Source organism: Aplidium turbinatum, chromosome 8 (assembly GCF_918807975.1).
Source record: "Aplidium turbinatum chromosome 8, kaAplTurb1.1, whole genome shotgun sequence".
Classification (NCBI taxonomy): Eukaryota; Metazoa; Chordata; class Ascidiacea; order Aplousobranchia; family Polyclinidae; genus Aplidium; species Aplidium turbinatum.
Window position 1 is genome coordinate 12,707,930 of NC_137479.1, and position 21,076 is coordinate 12,729,005.

The following is a 21,076-nucleotide window of genomic DNA, read 5'->3' on the forward strand; positions in this document are numbered from 1 at the left end:
ACTGATATGCATAAATCAACACATGAATAAAAAAATAACGGTAACCTCTAAAGTAAATGTTGCTCCACACAAAGTGAAAATCACATGATTTTTGACTTTTTTTTTGTTTCTTTAAAGTTAATGTATAAAAAGACATTGTTAAAAGTAAACTAAGGACAGTGACCAATAGTTCAATCTTCCGATCTCTTCAGGGTACTAAAATGAAAGTAGAGAGTTGTATTGCAGTTTCGGATGAGATGATGGTTTTCAACAGTGATGATTAATGAGCTAGTCAGAATTGATTTTTAATTTGGACTTTAGCGAATCGTCATTGTAGCCTATTTACAACTAGAAATTAAATCAATTCCCATCGTTTTTTTAATCACTCTTGGAAACCATTATCTCAAAACTTCAAGACAACTCTCTACTTTCATTCTACTACGCTGAGGAGATCGGAAGATCAAAAGATTGGCCTCCGCCCGTAGTTACCAAAAAAAAAAACTCTAAAGCCATGTAATTTTCACTTTGTGGGGAGCTACATGTATTTCGTTATTTTTTTGTTCACTTGATTAACAGTTTTCTTGCTTTTTTTGCAGTATAGACAAATTGATGTGTTTTGATAGCCTCATCGATAAAGATCGTCAGCTGTTCGAGCATTACTGAATAGAATTTCATTGTAAATGATCCATTTGTATCTATTGAATGTCAAAAAACCTACAATAAATGATGCTTAAGAATATTGACACAAATCAACTTACCTCAGCAAACAAAAAACAGTTTGCGAAAAGTAAATATTGTCATCCCTGTCTGCCCTGTACTCGGTTATGCTCAACAGAATACTTACAGCACATACTCGGCGACGAGCAACAGCGCATGCTTAGGCCTGTAGCTTGTTCAACATGAGCGGATTAAGACAGAGAAAAGTGCGTTTTGAACCTAAGCCATCATTGCAACCTGACAGTGCAGTGAAACCAAATGGAAGAGAGCACAGTTGCTTGACAAAATGCTTTATTGGATTGCTGTTTTGCATATGTGCCACTCTGGTTATTGCCACAGTTGGCTATTACAATGCTCCATTCACTTCAATTCCGCTCAAAGACTTTTCTGTGCGTGTAGACTTGACTGGTCCTTTTCTTCCAAACAGAAGGCTGTCGCACGGCTCCAAGTAAGAGTTTTGCATTAAACCCATGGATATCTAAAGAAGGGGATACGAAGGTTTTTGATACGCCTGACAGCAGAAGGGCTTCTGTTTACCGTAAATAATCCCTGTTTACCGTAAAATGACAATTGGCACCGATAGTAGTTTAATAAATCTTGCTATGATAACCTGCATTACGCTATTAATTAGCATCAGGCCTGGATACTCACTGCATGCTCATGGTTACTTGTTAATTGAACTACCCGTATACTTGCTTTACATCTAGCCTACTGCAAAGGTTTTGTTAAGAAAAACGGCTTACTGGTAACTTTTCAACTGTCTTTCCAAACAAGTATTTTTTAAATATGCTTAACATATCATTTATTAACTGTCTTTTGTAGCTGACTGTACCAGCTGCACTACAAAACTTTCTGCAATTTTGAAAAGAACCGCATGTCACGCGCTATTATACTAACGCCCTGGTAGTGTCATAAGAATAAGGCAATCACTGTGAGCCTTCGCATCCCCTTCTTTAGATATCCCTGATTAAACCAAAGCAACTTTGTCACATGTTCTATTTTTTTGTGATTTGTAGTAAAGATGTCTACCAAAAACAATGTTATTTTTAAACTAATTTTTGAATAGTTCACAGCTCATTCTTAGAGGTCAGATGTAAACCTTGGGACTGAAAAACTTAGTTGAACTTTTGTTTATCATAACAGTGATTTAAAAGTGTGTTTGTCAAACAACCTTTAGTGCCATGTTTTTTTTCTTTAATGGAAAAGTTGGCTGTATGTTTTGCATATTGTGGGGGCACCTTGACTTAGATAACCGCATGGTTTCTTTGGTGCCTTCATGGTGTAACTTCCCTTTGAATAAAAATAATACGTTACGCTTTTGACTGTTGTACAGTGAAGTGAATATGTAGCTGCTGAAGCTATGCCGAAATAAACTTGCTTGATTAGTGTTGTGTTAGTCTCGAATGAATCACAAAAACCTCAGTCATCGCTCACGTAGCAGTCCTTGCGTCGCCCAACGGCAGGTAGCCTACGCGCACAGTGCTGCGTAATTACCATTGCGTGGCGTCTCAGGGCATAACACTACAATTAGTACCTATATTAAAGTCTGTATTGCAGGGCATAGCCGAAGTAATGGTTTTTAACATGAAGGAATCGTCTTTGTATGAAGTAGAAAGCCGCCTAAGTTTAAACAACTGTTTTCAGCGGAATAACAGGAGGTCTGAAAGCCAATTTCTTGTCAGGTCATCTGATGGACAGGGCAGCCAAAGGTCAGACTCTATGTGATTGGTTTTCGCATCTCACGCAATCTTTGCAACGACCTTCTCCGTTTATGAGAGTTTGGTGTCAGCCTGTCTCGTCTCTGAACTTTCAGTAGCAAGTGAGATAATATGTGTGAAAGAGATAGGCCTACTGAATATATCAAAGACCGTAGGTTAGAATTAGATCTTAGCCATTTCCTGATCAATAGAAAGTTATCAGTTTGGCAACAGCAATTAGCAAGGCTGAAACTACAAAGCTTATTGTTTTATTAAAGCCTTTTAAATCCATAACTAAATTAATTCTCTGCGAAAGGAATATCATTTCATACCAACTTTTTGTTTTTTTGAAGTAGTTTTTAATAGATTTATCAATAACTAAAGGCAATTTCTCAAAATCCAAAGACTGCAAATAGTCTAACTACACCAAGATTCAATAGGCCTACAAAAGGTTGCCTTTGATCTTTACTTCAAGAATTGTTCGAAAACAATTATTTTAATGGAAATAAACGCAAAAAGTGTTTCGTTGTTGTTTCGAGCTCAAAATATAAAAAATGCTTAGGTTTTGAAAATTCAATATCGTATTGTATCTAACAACCCTACCGTATTATCGTAACGAAGATAGTTTATAAACCTAGTTTGGTATAGCTAGCCTACAACGTTCAGCGAAAACGAACTAACATACAAGTGTAAAAAAGTTATATTGCTTCATAATTTATTTGGTTGTGAATTGCTTAGTATTCTGCAGCATGGACCTATTGTAGTACAAATCATTTACTAATTAAATAGTTGTATGCTGTTTTGTGTAGAATTTTTGGCTTGACCGGACCGGAATCGATCGTAGAGGATCACAATGGAAATCTTTACACGGGTCTCATAGATGGGAGAATTGTTAAAATAGCTTCTTCTAGCTCTGGAAGAATTGGTGCAGGAAAAATAACAAATGTAACATCCGGAGTGATTCCGGGTGTTCCGAATGCATTTAAGGATCAAAATCGTGGTCGACCATTAGGTGGGCTGCAGTTGCTTGGAGTAGGGAATAGGACAAAATTACTGGATAGCATGGGTATTGCACAATTGCCCTCCAATATTTCAGTGTTATATCATGGCCACCTGGAGATGGAATTTGATGTTTTTATGGAATCAGATAGAAAACAATATATTGAGTGACCATAATAATCTCCAAGTCTGGATACTATTTATGAAGCATCAATGATTAACCTGTAGCCTAACGTCAAATTAGAAAAAGTTATTTTCCACCGACTTCTGAAAGACCTGGAACAGCGTTTGGTTTTAAAACGGCTGACAATATTTCTAATGCCTTTTTTAAATTATTTTTGTCTAACAGAAATTCCCCAAAATAATTGCTTTTATTAAGCCTACAATTGATACTCTTTAAGCTTTTAATCGTTGACTATCAACACCTAATATTGGAACTTGTAATTTTGCATATCATCGATGCAAGTTTGTTTCTGTCTTGACTCTTTGTTGCTAGTGTAGATATTTTAGTGTAATGTTTACTAAATGTTTATCATCGACTTGGCTGAGGGTGGCTGCTTGACTCGAAGACCGTCATGCAGGGGCGCCGGAACGATTTTTGACTGGGGGGGCAAGATTACGAAAAAAGGCACTTTTTTTACTAAAAGGCAAATTTTTTGTCAAGTTTTAAGATATAGCGATAATGCTAATCTATCAGCTCACTATGTACAGTAGAACTCGGTTAATCCGGATTCGGTTAATCCGGATCTTTGCCTAAACCGGATGAAACTGGAAGTACAAATGAGTCAGGCTTGATAGAACCGTCATCGGTTAATCCGGATCTTCGCCTAATCCGGATGGAATCGCCGGTCAAATCGAATCCGGATTAACCGAGTTTTACTTGTATTGAGTAATGATAGCATACAAGTGTCCAGTATACAAAGAAGGGCATCATGCTATGTTATAATGATGTAACCTACTGTCAAGCCTTAAAGCAGCCTGCGGCCATGGCCGCTAAGTAGTGCTTGAATGACCGCCGGTGCTACCTCTTCAATCGGCCAAGTTTGGCCGCCGGTCTCTTCTAACCAATTATTTAATTTTGCAATAGAATGGTCGTGGATTAATTGTCGAAAATATGTAGTATCAAAGAGTGACGCAAAATTAGGTCAGCGAGTCATAATCGCCACTGTTGCATTATGCGGGGATATTTGTTATTGATGGAATATATCCAGCTGCAATCACCAGCGCTGTAAGTCTTGTTTGTAATTCTCGACGTTTATCTTAACAAAGTCTTAATCCGAAGTGCTAATTTACATCGGCTGGCAATATTGTCGTTTTTATGTCGATTCGATGTTGTCGGACATTGAATCGTTGTTAAAAAGGAGAACTAGGTTAGTTGACATCCAAGGGGAAAACATTTTTTGATCATATTTTGCAAAAATTATGCTTCTTTTAGTAATGTCCTTCACATCATTGAAATACTTATTTTATTACCTTGCCGTCATCGTCAACACAATCATGTCGAGCGTTGTTTTTCGTTGCTAAAAAGAATTCTAGGGGAATGGCGAACTTCTTTAAAATCAGCCACATTGGAGACACTCGTGCGAGTGTCGTTAGATGGTCCCGCAGTACTGGATTACAATCCCGATAAAGCAGTTATTGCGCGGTGCGACGATTCTATTGTAGGACGTCGCCCAGGCCCAGACTTCAACAACGCTAAGTGATCATTTTAATATTGTTGCAAGTTTAATTCTATTTACTTGTGCTATCGTTATTTTTATTTTGTATTTTGGCCTCCAAGCACACAGATTTGGCCGCCGAGAAGGAGCTTCCGAAAAAAAAACGAGTTTTAAGGCCTGTACTGTGTTGCAAAATTTTCTGCCGTAAATATTATTTGAGGCAAAAATGAAAGATTATTATTAGGCTAAAAGCGAATAGCAGAACTTGTTATGTTGCAAAATGTGCAGTTGCTTACATGACTTTAAAAGGGCACCATTGCCCCCCCTGCCCCTCCATCTGCAGAAAATTTGAGGGCAGGGGGGGCATCCGCCCCCCCTGCCCCCCCGCTTCCGGCGCCCCTGCCGTCATGGTCACTTCGCAGCTTCCCGTTGTGATTTACTTACTTCAACGATGCAGTGTAGCCTACATTTGTTATTTTTCTTTGTTTCAATTGTGTTCGGTAAGCGTGCTGCATGCCTGCATCATTTAATGATTTTACTGTTATGATATTGCACAACAAAACAAACCAATCAATCAATAACTTGAGGTCACCACCAAACATTTAGTGGTTTAGAATTGCTAAGTTAGATCCAAACTTATTCATTTAGCACTACATCTAAGAAATCAACACAACACTCACATAAAACCACTCACTCAAGGCCCACTAAACCGCTTTTACAATGTAACAAAACTCAGCAATGATTTAATAACAAAGTTCACAGGTTTGCGCTTGACAAAGGAAGCTCTGTATGTGGCCGATGCTGGATACGGGATCTATAAAGTTCACTTGAAAACTCGAAATGTGGATATGATGCTTTCCGTTCAAGATGTTAACCCTCCAATGGGTTTTACAAACGACGTTTTAATTACAAAAGATGGAAATTTTATGTATTTTTCTGATTCATCTTCCAAGTACCAAATGAATAACCTGTTGTATATATTCACTGAAGGTTAGTTTCTGTCTTTCGTGTGTAGGCTAGCTGTTAACAAAGTAGGATAACATATCTCACCACCATGCACTTCCCGGACTGAAGCTTGTCATACCTTTGGAATGGAATAAATGCCTTACATGGCTTACATACCTTTAGCTGATAGACTTAGTTATAACATTTAGCTTGGCGGTGGGCCCTGTGATTACGCTTTCTAGCTTCAAATACAAACGACTCTATTGATTGATTTGATCTTTATCAGCAGACTGGGGAAGCTTTTTTGAAAGCTTAATCTTGGCAGTTTCACATACTCGTATAGGCTTTGAACCACGACACAGGCCTGGTCACCAAAATTGACAGAGTGGAGTTTCCGATTGTTGTGGAAGTGTTGTTGCAGGAGAATTATTCCATCCACTAGGTGCCGCTGAATGGAGAGACGGTCCTGAAGTGCGTTGCTCAAACACACATCCCGAGAGCCGAACAAGCGCTTATTGAGTCATACGCGTAACCACTGAGCTAGTAAGCTATAAGAACAGACAAAAACTGCAAACAACAACAAAAAATGTGGTAGGCTTTAATACTTCATGTTTTCAATGAAACGGACGTTTCCAGCAGTTTGCAGTAAACAGGCTACAAATCAGATAAGTTATTTATAGTAAGTTATACGACAAAAGTGCATACTACCCTACATACTTCATACTTGTGCTTGTCCAAATTAGCTCTGGTATAACTAAATTTTTCACTGTTGCATCTCAGGGGTATGTGACGGTCGTGTGATGCAATATAACGTAAAGACCAAAGAAATTCGACTTGTTGCTTCTGAGCTTTGCTTTGCAAATGGAATCGAGCTTTCCAGCGACGAAAAGTATTTGTTTGTTCCCGAAACGTTTCGATACAGAATAAGAATCATAGACTTGTCCACTTGGAAAACATTGAGATTTATTGATGTTCCCGGTGAGAATTTGTTTGATTGATTGATTGAATCTTTATCCTCGGACTGAGAAAGCTTCTTGCAGAGCTTAATCCTTGCAGTTTCGCATACTTTTTTTTTTTTTTTTTTTGTAGACTGTAGAGGCTTTGAATCACTGACACAGGCCCGGCCGCCGAAATTGACAGAGTGAAGGTTCTGATTGTTGAAGTCTTGTTACCAGGGAATTATTCCATCCATTAGATTCCGCTGAATGAAGAGCAGTCCTTAACGTGGGTTGCACAAGCGCTCACCCCGAGAGTCGAACCAGGGCCGCTTGATCTTGAAGCTTTTTCATTCCAGAAGTCACGCGCTAACCAACTGAGCAATCGTGGCAGACCGACATTTGATGGGGTGTTTGTTAAATAATGATAGTAAGTTATAATAACAAAATGAATTACTGTAATCCAAGTCTCAGATACAGACATTGACAATGTGATTTACTGTTATACAGTAGCCTACATCAGAAAATTGCTGCTGCAATAGGCTTTTACGCGTCAATAAAAACTTTAAATTAATTCTCTTTTGCTAAAATTACAGTACAATGTACAGTAGGGTGGAGTGAATTTCACTTAATGTTTTGGATTTTGATTTAAGGTGTTGTAATGTTGTCTTTGGGCCTAAAAAACAACCCTGAACATAATTTTGGTTCTCCTGCCCCTAAATTGACCCTCCTACCTGAGGTCAAAGGTCACGTGAGGTCAAAATTGCTCTATCTCCACTTCTACTGGTGCTATAATCCTGTTTAATGGCTTAAAAGATTCAGAAGACCCATATTTCTATCTATTCTAAGAGAACTTTTTCTTCTATTGCTAGTAGAATTTGACTAAACAGCAAAAATACAGTTTTTGTGGTATTTTTGCATAATCAACATTATAGTTAACGAACTTCAACAGCCAAAATACTAAATTTCAGCTATTGGTTGGATTGTTGTTTGAGAATAAGTGTATTGAACATCAAAATATTCTTATCTGTAGCATTGATGAGGAACTGAAGTTTGAACTAAGTATGAAATTAAGGTTTTGATGCATTTAAAGTGCTCCTGATAGGTTGAATCCAAGTATAGCAACTTCTCTAAGCATTTCCTAGCGCAGAATTATGCTTAGCGAACTTTTTAACCTTAACCTCGAAGCTCGACTGGTTAGGGCGAAATTTATACAAAACGACTGCTTCGCAGCGCCACCACTGGCGAAATTCCATATTTCACTGCTCTGGGACGACTTTGGTGGTGTTACGTCATCCTGGGTGGGCGTCGTGAGCTACGAACAAAACAAATGCTTTCTAGATGTAATTGGTGGATCACAGTTTGGTCGGAGTTGGTACAAGCGGTTGCTTTTTTCAAAGATTTATTGTTTTGTACAGTTTGATAAAACTGTACTGGATACGTTCCTACAAAACCTAAAATATACTTGAAGTGAAAAATGAAGAAATCGTACGAATCATCATTCATATTCAATTCATCATCATTCATCACTATTTATGAATAAATAAAAATTTTCTCTCTCTCTCTCGTAATGTGCCTTCAGTTGTCCATTGAAATCCGGTGTAACGGCCATCTGGACTTGGAAAATTGTTTCGGATTCGCCAAACAATGCATGACGGCAGCACAATCAAATCGTTGCTTCCTAGAGCATCACTTCGTAGTATCCACTCCAATACATGCCTGTAAGCGACTAATTACTGATACTGCCTGCAAGGAAATAAAACCACTTCTTTTAGTGTGCATTCTTTAGCGTTTAGGGTATTTTTAGCCTAATGTAACATCCTTACTCTTTTGATAGATCTCCGTTTTCTCCTTTAGGTTTATTGTTTTTTCTCCAGTTCTTCCTGCTCCTCATAAAAAACAGTACCCAGAACTGCAGGATGTGAGTGTGCCTCAAAATCGGTCAAATTGGTAGCACAGCTAGATGCGTCTTTCTTCAAAAGTGCTTTCGTCTGTGGCACTTCATGGCAGCATGCACATTCATTGGGCTGGGGAATAGACTCTCACTTGTGGCAAACGCACCACCTAGAGTTCCCAGCACGCCACTCATTGCTGGGAACAGTGCCGGTTTTAGGGTTTTTCGGGCCCTGTGCGGAATATGCTTTTGCGGGCCCCAATGACAATAATCCAATTCAGTGGCGTAGCTAGGTACTTTGAAAGGGGAGGGGCGGCGGTGGCGGCGGTGGCGGCGTGATCGTCAAAGACGACAACCAGCGGCGGGGGGTCTGGGAGGCCTCCCCCAGAAAATTTTGAAAAATTACTTTGAATTTGGGACATTCTGAGAGCATGTTCAACAAAAATTTAGGTATGAATATTACTGTGAAATGGTGCTGTCCGGTGGCATAGCAAAAGGATAAAATCATGCTTTCTTTGGCATTTTTCGGAAATAAAGCTATGTCTCTACAATATGTTGAGTCTGGATGCAACCTATTTCGTCCCCTGAAATCGTGTAACAAAATTAAATTTCGACTTATTTCGTCCCCTGAAAAGATCGAGAAATTTTGAAATGTTTGCGGCAACTCCGATCAGCGATTTCGGCCATGTCGTTTTTTTTCTCGATCTTTTCAGGGTACGAAATATTCAGGCGACGAAATAGGTTGAATTCGTTGAGTCTCTATGTTTTCTTGTTGCGAATTCCTTTGCTGAATTCACTTGTTGAATTTTTCCATTGAAAATGACAAAATTACTGCATTTTCTGAGTAAATTGCGGGCCCCCTAATTTGCGGGCCCTGTGCGATCGCACGGTTTGCACATCCCAAAGACCGGCACTGCTGGGAAGATCCAAATCGGGTTGGTGGTGTTAACAAAATCATCTCCAGTGAAGAGAAGAGAACATATACGACTAGTTTTGTGTGGCCCATCCCACTTTCGAACACTTGAAGAAAACTTTGACTATTTTCTTCTCAGCACCTTGTTTTGTTTGAAAGCGTGAAAAGATAACACACGTCTTTGTCACGACACTGTCACAAAAACAGCAATTTGCAGGCATTACCTCAACCATAAATTAAGAGTACTGTTTGTGAGATACTGCTGTTACACTGCAAATGGCTATAGCCAGATTAGGACAAATAAAAAAGTATCAAAATTGTAGCCCTACAAGAGTTTAGAAAAACTGCAATTTCAATTGAATTGAGATGTTGTTTGATAAAAATAAACTCAACCTATTTGATTTACTAAGCCTGATAGTAACAATAAGTTGACTTTTTCATTTCGGTAATTCTCATTTTGCACATTCTTTAGACCAACAGAGCCCCACACATTGACGCTTTGCAGTAGTCGTACCATACCTTACCAACTCACCACAGAGAAAAAAAGTATGCTTCCCACCCATGGTGACGTCACAGCGGTGTTGCCGTTTTTATTTTCGCAATTGAATGAGTGCCGGATTCGCCGAAATTGAACGAAAGTTTACAAGCGTATAACTTAGTAGCCTGGTGATATTTTTTACGATTTGCTGGTCAGGAAAGTTTGTTAGTGTCATCTGTTTGATATCTTAGGTAAATTTAGCGAATTTATTTTCCTGTCAGAGGCACTTTAAGATGACATTTCAATGGTTGAAAGGCATGAAATTATTGAGAGAGAGATACAGTTTTTGCCAACAAGTCACACTACGTACAATAATAATTATTACACAAACAATCAAAATTTAAATTGAGCATGAACTAACCAGCAACAACGGGAAGGCTGCGAAGAGACCACCGACAGGTCTTCAAGTCAAGCAGCACCTAATGAAAATCCCATTGTTTGTAAATGAAAATCCAACTGCACTTTTAAACATTTCAAAAAATGTCACAAAATATTTTGCCTCCCTCATATTTAGGTTTCCGTTATGCCTCTGGTAATTATAACGAAAAAACAAGTGGTTTTTATGCAATCGTATTCAGCAGTAAAATTGCTTTTTGGTGTTGAAAGAGGGCATCAACTTCCGTGATTTGATCTTTTGCCAGATCACACCATCCCGTCTTTCGAACCCAGCCACATGAATGAAAGCTTCTGTTACGAGCTTCACATGACGCTTTACACTTACAGCTTGATTGTGGCATGGGTGATCAAGTTCAAGCTTGTTTGTTTTGAAATTTTGTATTGCATCATCATTCATGACTTTGGTTGCGGGAGGTTCCTGTGACATGAATTTCATCAAAATTTACTATGTTGTGGTAGAACTCGGCGTTGATATTGATTTCCAGTATGATAAATTTTCGAACAGTTACTGTCCTCTCTGCAATAGATTTCGCCTTTGCACTTTCATCACCTGGAATCATTTCAACATTTTTGCTTCTGCGTAGCGACAGCACAATATTGACAGCTTGCGATCGAATTGTATCATCATCGTCAGCCATCATCGAAAGAAGAATGTTTTCGGGGTGAGCTGAAAAGCCATTACGTATCAAAGTTTTTGATGCAATGTCTCTTGCTCGCTTCTAGGGAAATTGGTTGATTCGTTTGAGCATGCGAAAATAGTTGACAGCTACTTTATTTATTTTAGAGTTAAGCTTGATATCAAACCAACTTGGGAAGTAGACTTTTAAACAAAATTCTACCAGAATTCTCAAAATTTTGCTCGGCTTTGTTTGGGAAGTGTTGTATCTCAAAATGTGACATGCAAGTGTCAAGCATCTTGCATGTGACAAGCCATCTACTTCAAACTGTGCTAAGTCATTCTCAAGTTTTCCAGATATGACAACCAAACAAATTTGGTAGGCCTATGCATAAAATTAATCGGAACTCAAACTTTCCATAACTTCTTTTGGCAATTGAGGAAATTCAATAGAAGATAATGGCTTAAACTTAACCACATGCCAATCAGACACTAAACCATTTAGCTCTTTGTCAATTGGGCCTGAAAACGAGTCGGAGTTTAAAGAGACTCCATCCAAGTGCTTAAAGACATGCCTGAGAGGCAGTTCGTTGGTATGCAGGAGACAGATGACCTATTGCGAAGGTGTTTGCAGCAACTCTTCTAATGTGGCAAGGCTGCAATGGTGTTTACCTGTCATAATTGTGGTTTCATCTGAGCCTATAATTGACAATTTTTTTTGCAGGTCGTTATTTTCCGGTGCTTTGTGAAAAGCTTTGTGATTCTTACATAACAATCCAACCAATTGCTGAAATTTAGTATTTTGGCTGTTGAAGTTCGTTAACTATAATGTTGTATAAGCAAAAATACCACAAAAACTGTATTTTTGCTGTTTAGTCAAGTTCTACTAGCAATAGAAGAAAAAGTTCTCTTAGAACAGATAGAAATATGGGTCTTCTGAATCTTTTCAGCCATTAAACAGATTTGTAGCTCCAGTAGAAGTGGAGATAGAGCAATTTTGACCTCACGTGACCTTTGACTTCAGGTAGGAGGGTCAATTTAGGGGTAGGAGAACCAAAATTATGTTCAGGGTTGTTTTTTAGGCCCAAAGACAACATTACAACACCTTAAATCAAAATCCAAAACATAAAGTGAAATTCACTCCACCCTAACATTGTACAGTATAGCCTATGTTTTTAAACACTGTAGTTTTTATCGATTGGAATCAAATCTCCAATCGAAAACTATTTTTTGATTTTTGATTTACAAGATACGTGTAGCCTATGTCGAAAATTTACGTTTGAAAACCTACGTACATGGGCTACTACTTCTGTCTAAAGAAAATTAGAATTAAATCAGATAAAATTGTCACTGTGCTAAAAAAAAAAACCTTAATGCAGCCTATTTCGCCATTGCGGGATCGTCCGACGGGTTTTGTTCAATTAGATTATATTTGATTCTATCTCCGAGATTATAGTTGAATAAGTCTCTTTTGCAGAGATGTAGCCTACGTATACGCCGCAAATTCTACGCCGTAGACTTGCGGCGTAGACTTTTTGTTTGCGCTAACGCTTACGGCCACATTTTTTTGGATAGTTGTCGCTTGAGGCTACGCCGTAAAGTTTTTGCGGTTTTTTAGCGCATAGCGTCAACGCATACTTTTTAATGTCTTTTTTTTCGCTACAACACGCCAATACCTTCCAGCGCTGCAGTTGAAAGAATGTTTTCAATGAGAAAAGACATATTGAAACCAAAACGCAGCAAAATGTCAGATGAACACTTTTAGATGCTTGTGTTTCTTCGTGGAAATTCAAAATAAAACTTGTTTGTTTCGAGTGGTTTATACCGTGTGAATGTTTGGCACCTAGCAAACAAAATGAGTTTACGCTGGTGTAGCCTATGCGCTGACGCTGACGCCACCAACTTTTTTTACAAGTTACGTTGACGCATACGGCGTATGGTTTTCGAACGTTTGCGTTTACGTTGACGGCGTCAATACTTTTTGTATGCGCGTACATCACTGCTCTTTTGAAGATTACATCGAGGGTGCAATACGCTGTTAAAGTTTTTAGGAGAGCAGCAGCTATCATTGGTTTCGCTCTGGTTGACTTTTTTGCTTGGCCTTGAGCATTGGTTTTGTAGTGTTAGTAATATATTGTAGAAAACTAGAAAGATGTTGTTTAAAGTTTGAAAACTTTTTTATCAAGTTTTATCTTTGCCACATAGGCTATGGGCAGGTTTTCATTTAAACTTTAGCCCTTTTTTTTCATAATTTCTACCATAACTTTGCAATTGTTGGCATAGTCGTAGGAGAGCAAAAAATTTGGGCAGCGAACAAAATTTTCCCAAATTTTGTCTTTCCAATACACTCTTAAAAACGCAACATTACTCATAATCTCTGAGGTGGTGTAGGCCAGTGCTACTCAAACGCCGGTACGCGAGCACTTGGCTGCTGGTACTCGGTCAGTTAGGAGAAATTGCAAATTGAGTAATTTGTTTTATGTTGATCAGAACGTCTATATAATAATTTATAGGGAAAGTCTTGCAACCAAGAAATTGTCAATGAAGTTAAATGATGTGCTTTGCGAGGTCGTAAAAATTGTTAATTATATCAAAGAAAGTGCAGTTAATTCAAGACTATTTGCCCTTTTATGCGACGATATGCAAGCAGATCACAGGCAACTATTATTTCATTCTAGTTTGCTTTGGCTGTCGAGGGGAAAAGTTTTATCACGCGTATATGAGCTCCGAAACGAACTGGCAGTATTTTTACGTGACAGAAAGCCAGATTGGGCGAAGCTATTTCTAGATGAACAATGGCTTGCTTTGCTAGCTTACATAACTGACATTTTCGTTATTATGATTGGCCTTAACACTTCAATGCAAGGAAAAAATGCTTCACTTTTTGCAACAGCAGATAAAATTGATGCGGCATGCAACGAAAGCTGAAAACGTGAAAGATTCGAGTCTCGAACAATTGTTACAACATGTTTCCTAAGTTAGCTACTGTTATTGACGATGCTGGAGACAATTTGGACCAGGCCCGTAGCCAGCCGGGGGCCAGGGGGGCCTCGCCCCCCCCCTGAAAAAAATTTTGCCTCCCCTGGAAAAATCCCAACATTCTCGAGCAACAGCTACAATTAAAAGGATTTTTCCCATCTTTCCCGTTGTAGAGCTCCAACCTAGGCCCAATTAACTACAATTGTTTTGTTTAGTTAACAGCTATAAGATGATTAAACAATTTCGCCCCCCCCCCCCCCTACTCCCTCCTTTGGCAACCTCAACATGTTCAATTCAACCAAGGCCAACACGTGTTAGGTTGGTAGAAAAATGTCAGAAACTGTGCAAAATGGAAATGTTTTGGGAAAGAATGATAACCTAACAAAGAAGGAATGGTTTTCCAGAAGGCCTACAAACCGGTACAAATTAGGCTATTTGATATCAGCTGTCGCTATTCTCGGTACCATACCTAATTCTAAGGGTCAGTGATAACCAATTTGTGCAGTGATAAACCAAATTTGTGCAGTGATAAATCGCAAAATGTGCAGTGGTAAAGCAAGTGGTTTTTGAAGACAACGCATACAAAATATAAACCGTAATCTTTTAAGCAGTGTTTATTTTTTCTCTTCAATCCAATCAGTGTAAATAAATTTTGTTTCTAGTTTTCTGATCTGTGAAGTGTTCAACCTTGCAGCAGATATTGCTACATTTGGATCTAGCACTGCCGTTTTGTGAGTGTGGATTCTCAGTGTTAACGAGGGTTGACACTCAGTGTTTCTTAACCTTTTTAGCGCTCGTACCCTTTGAGCTTTCATGAAATTTTCTCGTACTTCCTGTCTACAATGGTCAACGGAAGCAAATAAAATTGTAATAATAGGAATTAAACTCAGTGTATTTATAACTTACGTGTTGAATGTATGCATTAAAAACAGTCTTGTAAGTTCAACAAGATTTATCAGTCAATCTACGAATGGCTTTTTTGTTGCTGCTTTTTGTCAATGATTATGTTGAAACGAGGTACTTTCTTTGAGATAGACACACGCATAGGCCTACTATCTCTTGGATCCAAACGATTGCCCGACATAGTTTGATGTTTATAAGAGTTAACCCAGTTTCACATGGGTAGGTTGTTGCAAAAAGCACACAAGGATTTCTAAAGTTTTTTTTCTAACTGGGGAAATGTGTTGAGTTGTGCACACCAGGAGGCATCGAACTGCATTGGATCAAACTCCATTTTGCTTTTACTACTAGCTTTCATTTCAATAAGATGGTCTTTCATTTGGTCATTATCATCCATAGAATGTAGGCTGAAAATAAATGGGTCTTGCATCCATCCCTGAGAAATAGAAACCTCTCCAGTATATAGACATATACAAAAGTGACTTGTTACGCATTCTTCACACATATGCCTAAAAAGCGTATAATTTCACACTGCACGTCGTACCCCCTGCTTTGGTGCTTCGTACCCCCAAGGGGTACACGTACCCCTGGTTAAGAACCACTGCACTAGACGGAGCATGTTACAACCAAGACAGGCAAACTTGGTGCTTATGGCCTTTGAACATTTTGTATCGAAATTTATCGATTTAGACTTGTTTGTGAGACGGTTTGCATCCAAACATCCGCGACTGCAATTGCAATAGACTAGCTCACGGATGTATAGGCGGAATCTAATCATATATATCATAATCCTCGGCACTAGCTTCTTCGAGCCAGTTAAACTTTTTGCTCATAACAAGTACCGCTATTTATACAACAAGCCAACAATTGCTGTGTTATGTTGGTCATTGTAATATGGTTGCCGTGATTTAACTATAGCGGATAAAATAAGAGACCAGCGTTGATTTTAACACTAATCTGATATATTGCAATTTTTGTGGATACGGGTATTTAAGAAGTTAAAATGCCCAAATTATTTAAATTTTTTTGGCGCCCCTGACAAAAAGTTGGCCCCCCTTGCTCTGCGGTCTGGCTACGGCCCTGATTTGGACGTAAACTGTGTTCAAGATACTACCACAGAACATTTGTCAAATTTGGTGGAACGTATTCAACATTATTTTCCAGAACAAAAAGATCCACGAAGAGGAAATAAATGGATTCGAAACCCATTTGCACCAACTGTAAACGTAGAAGAGTTAAATATAAGTGTCGATTTAAAAGATAAATTATTGGATCTATCTGCTGATGAAGGTTTGCGAAAATCTTTTGAATCAAACTCCCTTGCAAGCTTCTGGGTCAAAATAAAAGCAGAATATCCGAGGCTGTGTAGTGTGTACCATGGCTATTAAAACACTGCTTCCATTCCCTTCTACATATCTATGTGAAGCCGGCTTTTCTACCATGAGCTGTTTAAAAGGAAAACACAGAAACGCGTTGGATATCCATGCTCCTCTTCGAGTAGCATTGTCTTCCATTGAACCGCAATTGGATAAGCTGGTTGCAAATGAGCAAGCGCACACTTCGCATCAAAATTCGAAAGACCATTAATAAAAGTGTTTCTTTACTTGTTTTTTTGTGTAAGTTATTTGTTACAAAAGTAATAATGACTTTGCCCTTGTCTTTTTTCGCAAATTGACCGGGACGCCAAGTGATTGAAGGTGCTCAGCCGGTACACGGCATAAAAAAGTTTGAGTAGCACTGGTGTAGGCTATAGTCTAAGGCGAGATTCACACCGAACATACAAAACTGTCTTCACCATACAAAAACGTCGCACGAGAAATGGCGTAGCCTATGTTTGTTTCCTTTTACCCAGGGCTTTAGAGCAGGCGTTAATGTTAAGTTGCTCCAGTTCCGGAGCTCTCTTTTATCAAAATTAGCTCCAGCTCCTGCTCTGGAGCTTACTGATACCATCATTTCTTTACATTTTTGCCCAAATATTTTTTACAAATAACTGTAATAGTAGGATAGGCTATGGATAAAAAGTCAAAAAAGCTGAACAGATGCATTCTTTTACATTTAATTTCTGCAGATACTGGATCGAAGCTTGACATTCAGCTCAAATTGCAATACAGTACTAAATACAAAAGCTTCCAGACTTGATGATGCTGCATTTTACATTCTAAAAAAAGTGTTAATGTAGCCTATTTCAAATACAACACTGTAGACCTACACAGATTCTAAATTGGTAAAATGTTGAAAACTCATGGTAAAATTTGATTGGTCCAAATAAGTAGACATTTTTGCCCAAATGATTTTATTAATTGCATTAGTAGGCTACTCTCTCTCTGTAGGTATCATGACTGATACAGCCCTCGATGTACAATGATGTTCCAGTTTGATCGATCTCGTGCGTCTTGCCAAATTTTAGTAGGGTTCTTGGTATGTGGTTGAAAATTGTGCAAAAATGTAAATCTTTGAGCTCCTCTTGACCGTTTTCCTAGTATTTTTCTACTTAAAGATAGATCTTCAAGTTCGCCTTTCCTTATGATGTGACCCAAGAACTAGTAGGCTACGGGGTAGGCCTATAGCAAAAAAAGCGAAAAAATTCATAAGGTTTCCTGTACCCAACAGTCTTTTGAATTCTAGCCGTGAAGAAATATAGCCTACATGCTAGCAAATAAGCTTACCTCTGCTCGTCAATTATTGTGTTCTTTTACACTTACATTTTGCAAATGTTGAATCGAAACTTATCACTCTGCCCAAATCGCAATAGACTACCACATGCAATAGTTTCTAAAATCGATAATAGCCTATAGTTAATAGTTTTTACATTCATTGGAAAGCATTAATGTATTTCATAAATTATAACAATTATGTAAAGTTTGTAAACTGGTGAGATGTCGAAACATCATGGTAAGATTGATTTGCCCGAATAACTGAACATGTTTTTTCCAAATTCGAGACGTTTTTTTTGGCAGGGGAGCGACAGCCCCTCTTGCACCTCATCTACCGCTATGATTGTTGGCAGTTTAACATAGAGTCTCACAATGCAAACTTATAGGCTACTATACCTTTGTCTTTACATTCCAGTGATGCCTGACAACATTCGACCAACTGGGCATGGTACATATTGGATAGCAGGTGGAGTCCCATGGAATCACATGTTTGCTTTCATGGAAAGAAATCCAGTGATGAGACAAATTATTACTGGCTTATTGGGACATGGAGGAATTATGAGGTTAGATCATTGTCTGTAACTTGCTGCGAGAATAGCTGAAGAAATATTTATTCACATACTAAAAATAGCTTTTAACGTCTCAACTTTTACCAATCCATAGGTGGGCTATATCTTGGAACCGCTGTAAAACTTCAATCGCTTTCATAATCATTGTCTTAAATTTCAAAATAAAAACTTATAATTTATATTTTTAGCAATCAGCGTTTAACGCTTTTTTTGCATGTGTCGCTCGGCTCATACCGAATGCAATAAGCAATCACATAGTAAAACTCATATTCTATTCAGAACATTGGATCTGAGTTACAACATGCTGATTGAGATGAACGACAACGGAGAAATTGTGCAAGCTCTTCATGATCCTGATGGAGAATTGACGTTGGGACTCTCGCAAGCAACTCCATTAAGCGACGGAAGACTGGCTCTGGGCTCGCACATGGCTCCTTTTCTGAGCATTTTAGATAAAAAAGATACCGATTAAAGATTTCAAAACGGTTGAATGTTGGACTGCTCTTGTTAACTTTAAAAAATATATTCACACAAGGGTATTTGGTTGTTGGCTAATCATTTGCTTTAATTCCCAATAAATATTTAACTTAAGCTTTGACTAACTAAATTTCAGCGTATTTATGTTACACTCAAAATAACCAAAACTTTGTGGCCTATGATCTTTCGCTGGTCCTAACTAATCAGATTGAATTGCTTAACACTGAGCGTCTTAAGCGTTTCTCTATGCTTGTAAATTGTATGTTACTGTGATGTACTGTAAGCTGATTGTGCACTGTTATAAATCTAATTTGCAAATAAAGTTATAAGCTTATCTCAAGAGTTTTTACAGCAGTCGGCCTAGCTAAACCAAATAGAGTAATAATGCGTGTGTAACTGTGTAGCCTAAGATAAACTAGTTATTTAAAAATCAAAAAATAAAGTTTAGTCTTAAACAATAAAAAGGGCAATTTTCTTTCAACCTTACCTTAATACGAGCTGTTTTCGTACGCGGAAAGCACGTCACGTGCTATCTTAGCCCCGTGCTAATTAATCGCTAATAACTGGAACCATGAAAATCACAGAGCCAAAATATTTTATAAGATAATAGCCATGTGTAATTGTGTATTGTGCGTATAGAAATTAAATTTTTACCCAACAAATTTATTGAAATAAATTGTTTGAGATGAAAAAATGTCAGAAAGTCGGTTTTTATTCTAATTTCCCAAAATACCAAAGACAGGCACACAACAATACCACAGCAGGGTTGAGCATTACAACAGTATATATTTTTTACATATTTACAAAATAGTTTAACATTCAAACGTTTTCGGCTTAACCTAAGCCCTCATCAGGAATCTGAAAATATTGATAAAATGCAATAAATTTCAACTTCTTGAAGGTAACTAGCTAACCAATTGTAAGCATCAAGAAATACGCAGCGGTTAAAAGCAATAGTGTGGAAAACAAACAGACGGACGGAAAACAAAATTACATTAGAAAAAGGCACACATGACTACAAACGAATTAGCACCACAGGGAACGTGATCCATCTAACTTAGTAAATGTTTAGTAGAATGGACGCGCCGCCAGCAAATAATTGTTTGTTTAAATTTGGGCTGTAACGTTTGATTAATAGCGCTTCCTGAATTTTTGTGTCAAATTGGGATTTGCCTTTGCGTAAAATTTTAAATGAGTCAGCAGAGAATTTTCGATTTGTGCAAAAGGAACACTCCATAATATGGTCTTTGATGGCACTTTTCTTTAAGTCTCTAAAGTTCAAATGCTCCCGTACTCTCGTGGTCAAATGTCTGGTGGACATACCGATGTATGTCAATGCCGAATCACACGGACATGTAAAACTGGATACGACATTTGAACAGAGAGGCGAAGGAGTCTGGGACTTTAGTTGAAAATACGAACTGATTTTGAATGTTTTATAAACAGGAAAAACGTCCACATCAAATTTACTTTTCATAAACTGTCCGATTTTGCGAGCAAACGTTTTAGAATCTTTTCCCACAAACGGAATGGACAAACAATGCTTCATGTTTAACTCATTTTCAGCCTTTTCTTGTTGGTCGGAATTCGTGGAGATAAAGCGATTCAATATTTTTTCAAAGTATAATTTTGGATAACCATTATTATAGAACATTTGTTTTAATTTCTCTGTTTCAATATTAAAAAGAGCATCATTACAGCAAATCATTTTAGCCCGAGCTAATAGGCACATGATCAGACCAGATTTCCATTTCGATGGGCATAGTGCATCAAAATTCAAAAACAAACCAGTACGGGTTGGTTTGCGCCAAACCCAAGTATCAAATTCGGTAGCATTAATTTTAATTTCAACGTCCAAAAAAGGCAAAGTTTCGCGTGCTTTTTCAATTGTAAATTTGATGTTTTTATGTTGAGAGTTCAGCAATTCCAAAAAGGCCGCACAAGACGTCTCCTTATTAAATACCGCAAAAATGTCATCAATGTACCGTAAGAACAACTTTGGGTGAAATGTAAGATGCTTTTTAAATAGTTTTGTTTCCAAATGTGCCAGAAAAAAATTAGCAATAGTAGGGCCCAATGGAGATCCCATGGCAACGCCGTCAATTTGTTTAAACAATTGGTTTTTATACATAAATATGCTTTTGGTAGCTAAAGTCATTAACTTGACAAATACGTCACGCTTGAAAGGTAATTGAGTGGGTTTTGTTTCC

General features: G+C 38.0%; 1 protein-coding gene across 1 annotated transcript; it reads left to right on the forward strand.

The window, feature by feature from the left end:
• The first annotated feature begins 845 nt into the window (after positions 1-845).
• On the forward strand, positions 846-19,514 carry LOC145775917 (adipocyte plasma membrane-associated protein-like). The gene is made up of 6 exons (XM_082587323.1): positions 846-1,144; positions 3,203-3,405; positions 5,813-6,040; positions 6,776-6,973; positions 18,236-18,383; positions 18,669-19,514. The coding sequence occupies exons 1-6, from the start codon at positions 879-881 to the stop codon at positions 18,859-18,861; spliced, it is 1,236 nt and encodes a 411-aa protein (XP_082443449.1). The 5' UTR covers positions 846-878; the 3' UTR covers positions 18,862-19,514.
• The last annotated feature ends 1,562 nt before the right edge of the window (positions 19,515-21,076 follow it).

Coding starts and splice junctions, on each gene's coding strand:
- LOC145775917 (XM_082587323.1), top strand. CDS start 879: ATGAGCGGATTAAGACAGAGAAAAGTGCGTTTTGAACCTAAGCCATCA. Junction 6,041..6,775: donor GTTGTATATATTCACTGAAG/GTTAGTTTCTGT, acceptor GTTGCATCTCAG/GGGTATGTGACGGTCGTGTG. Junction 18,384..18,668: donor GGACATGGAGGAATTATGAG/GTTAGATCATTG, acceptor TATTCTATTCAG/AACATTGGATCTGAGTTACA.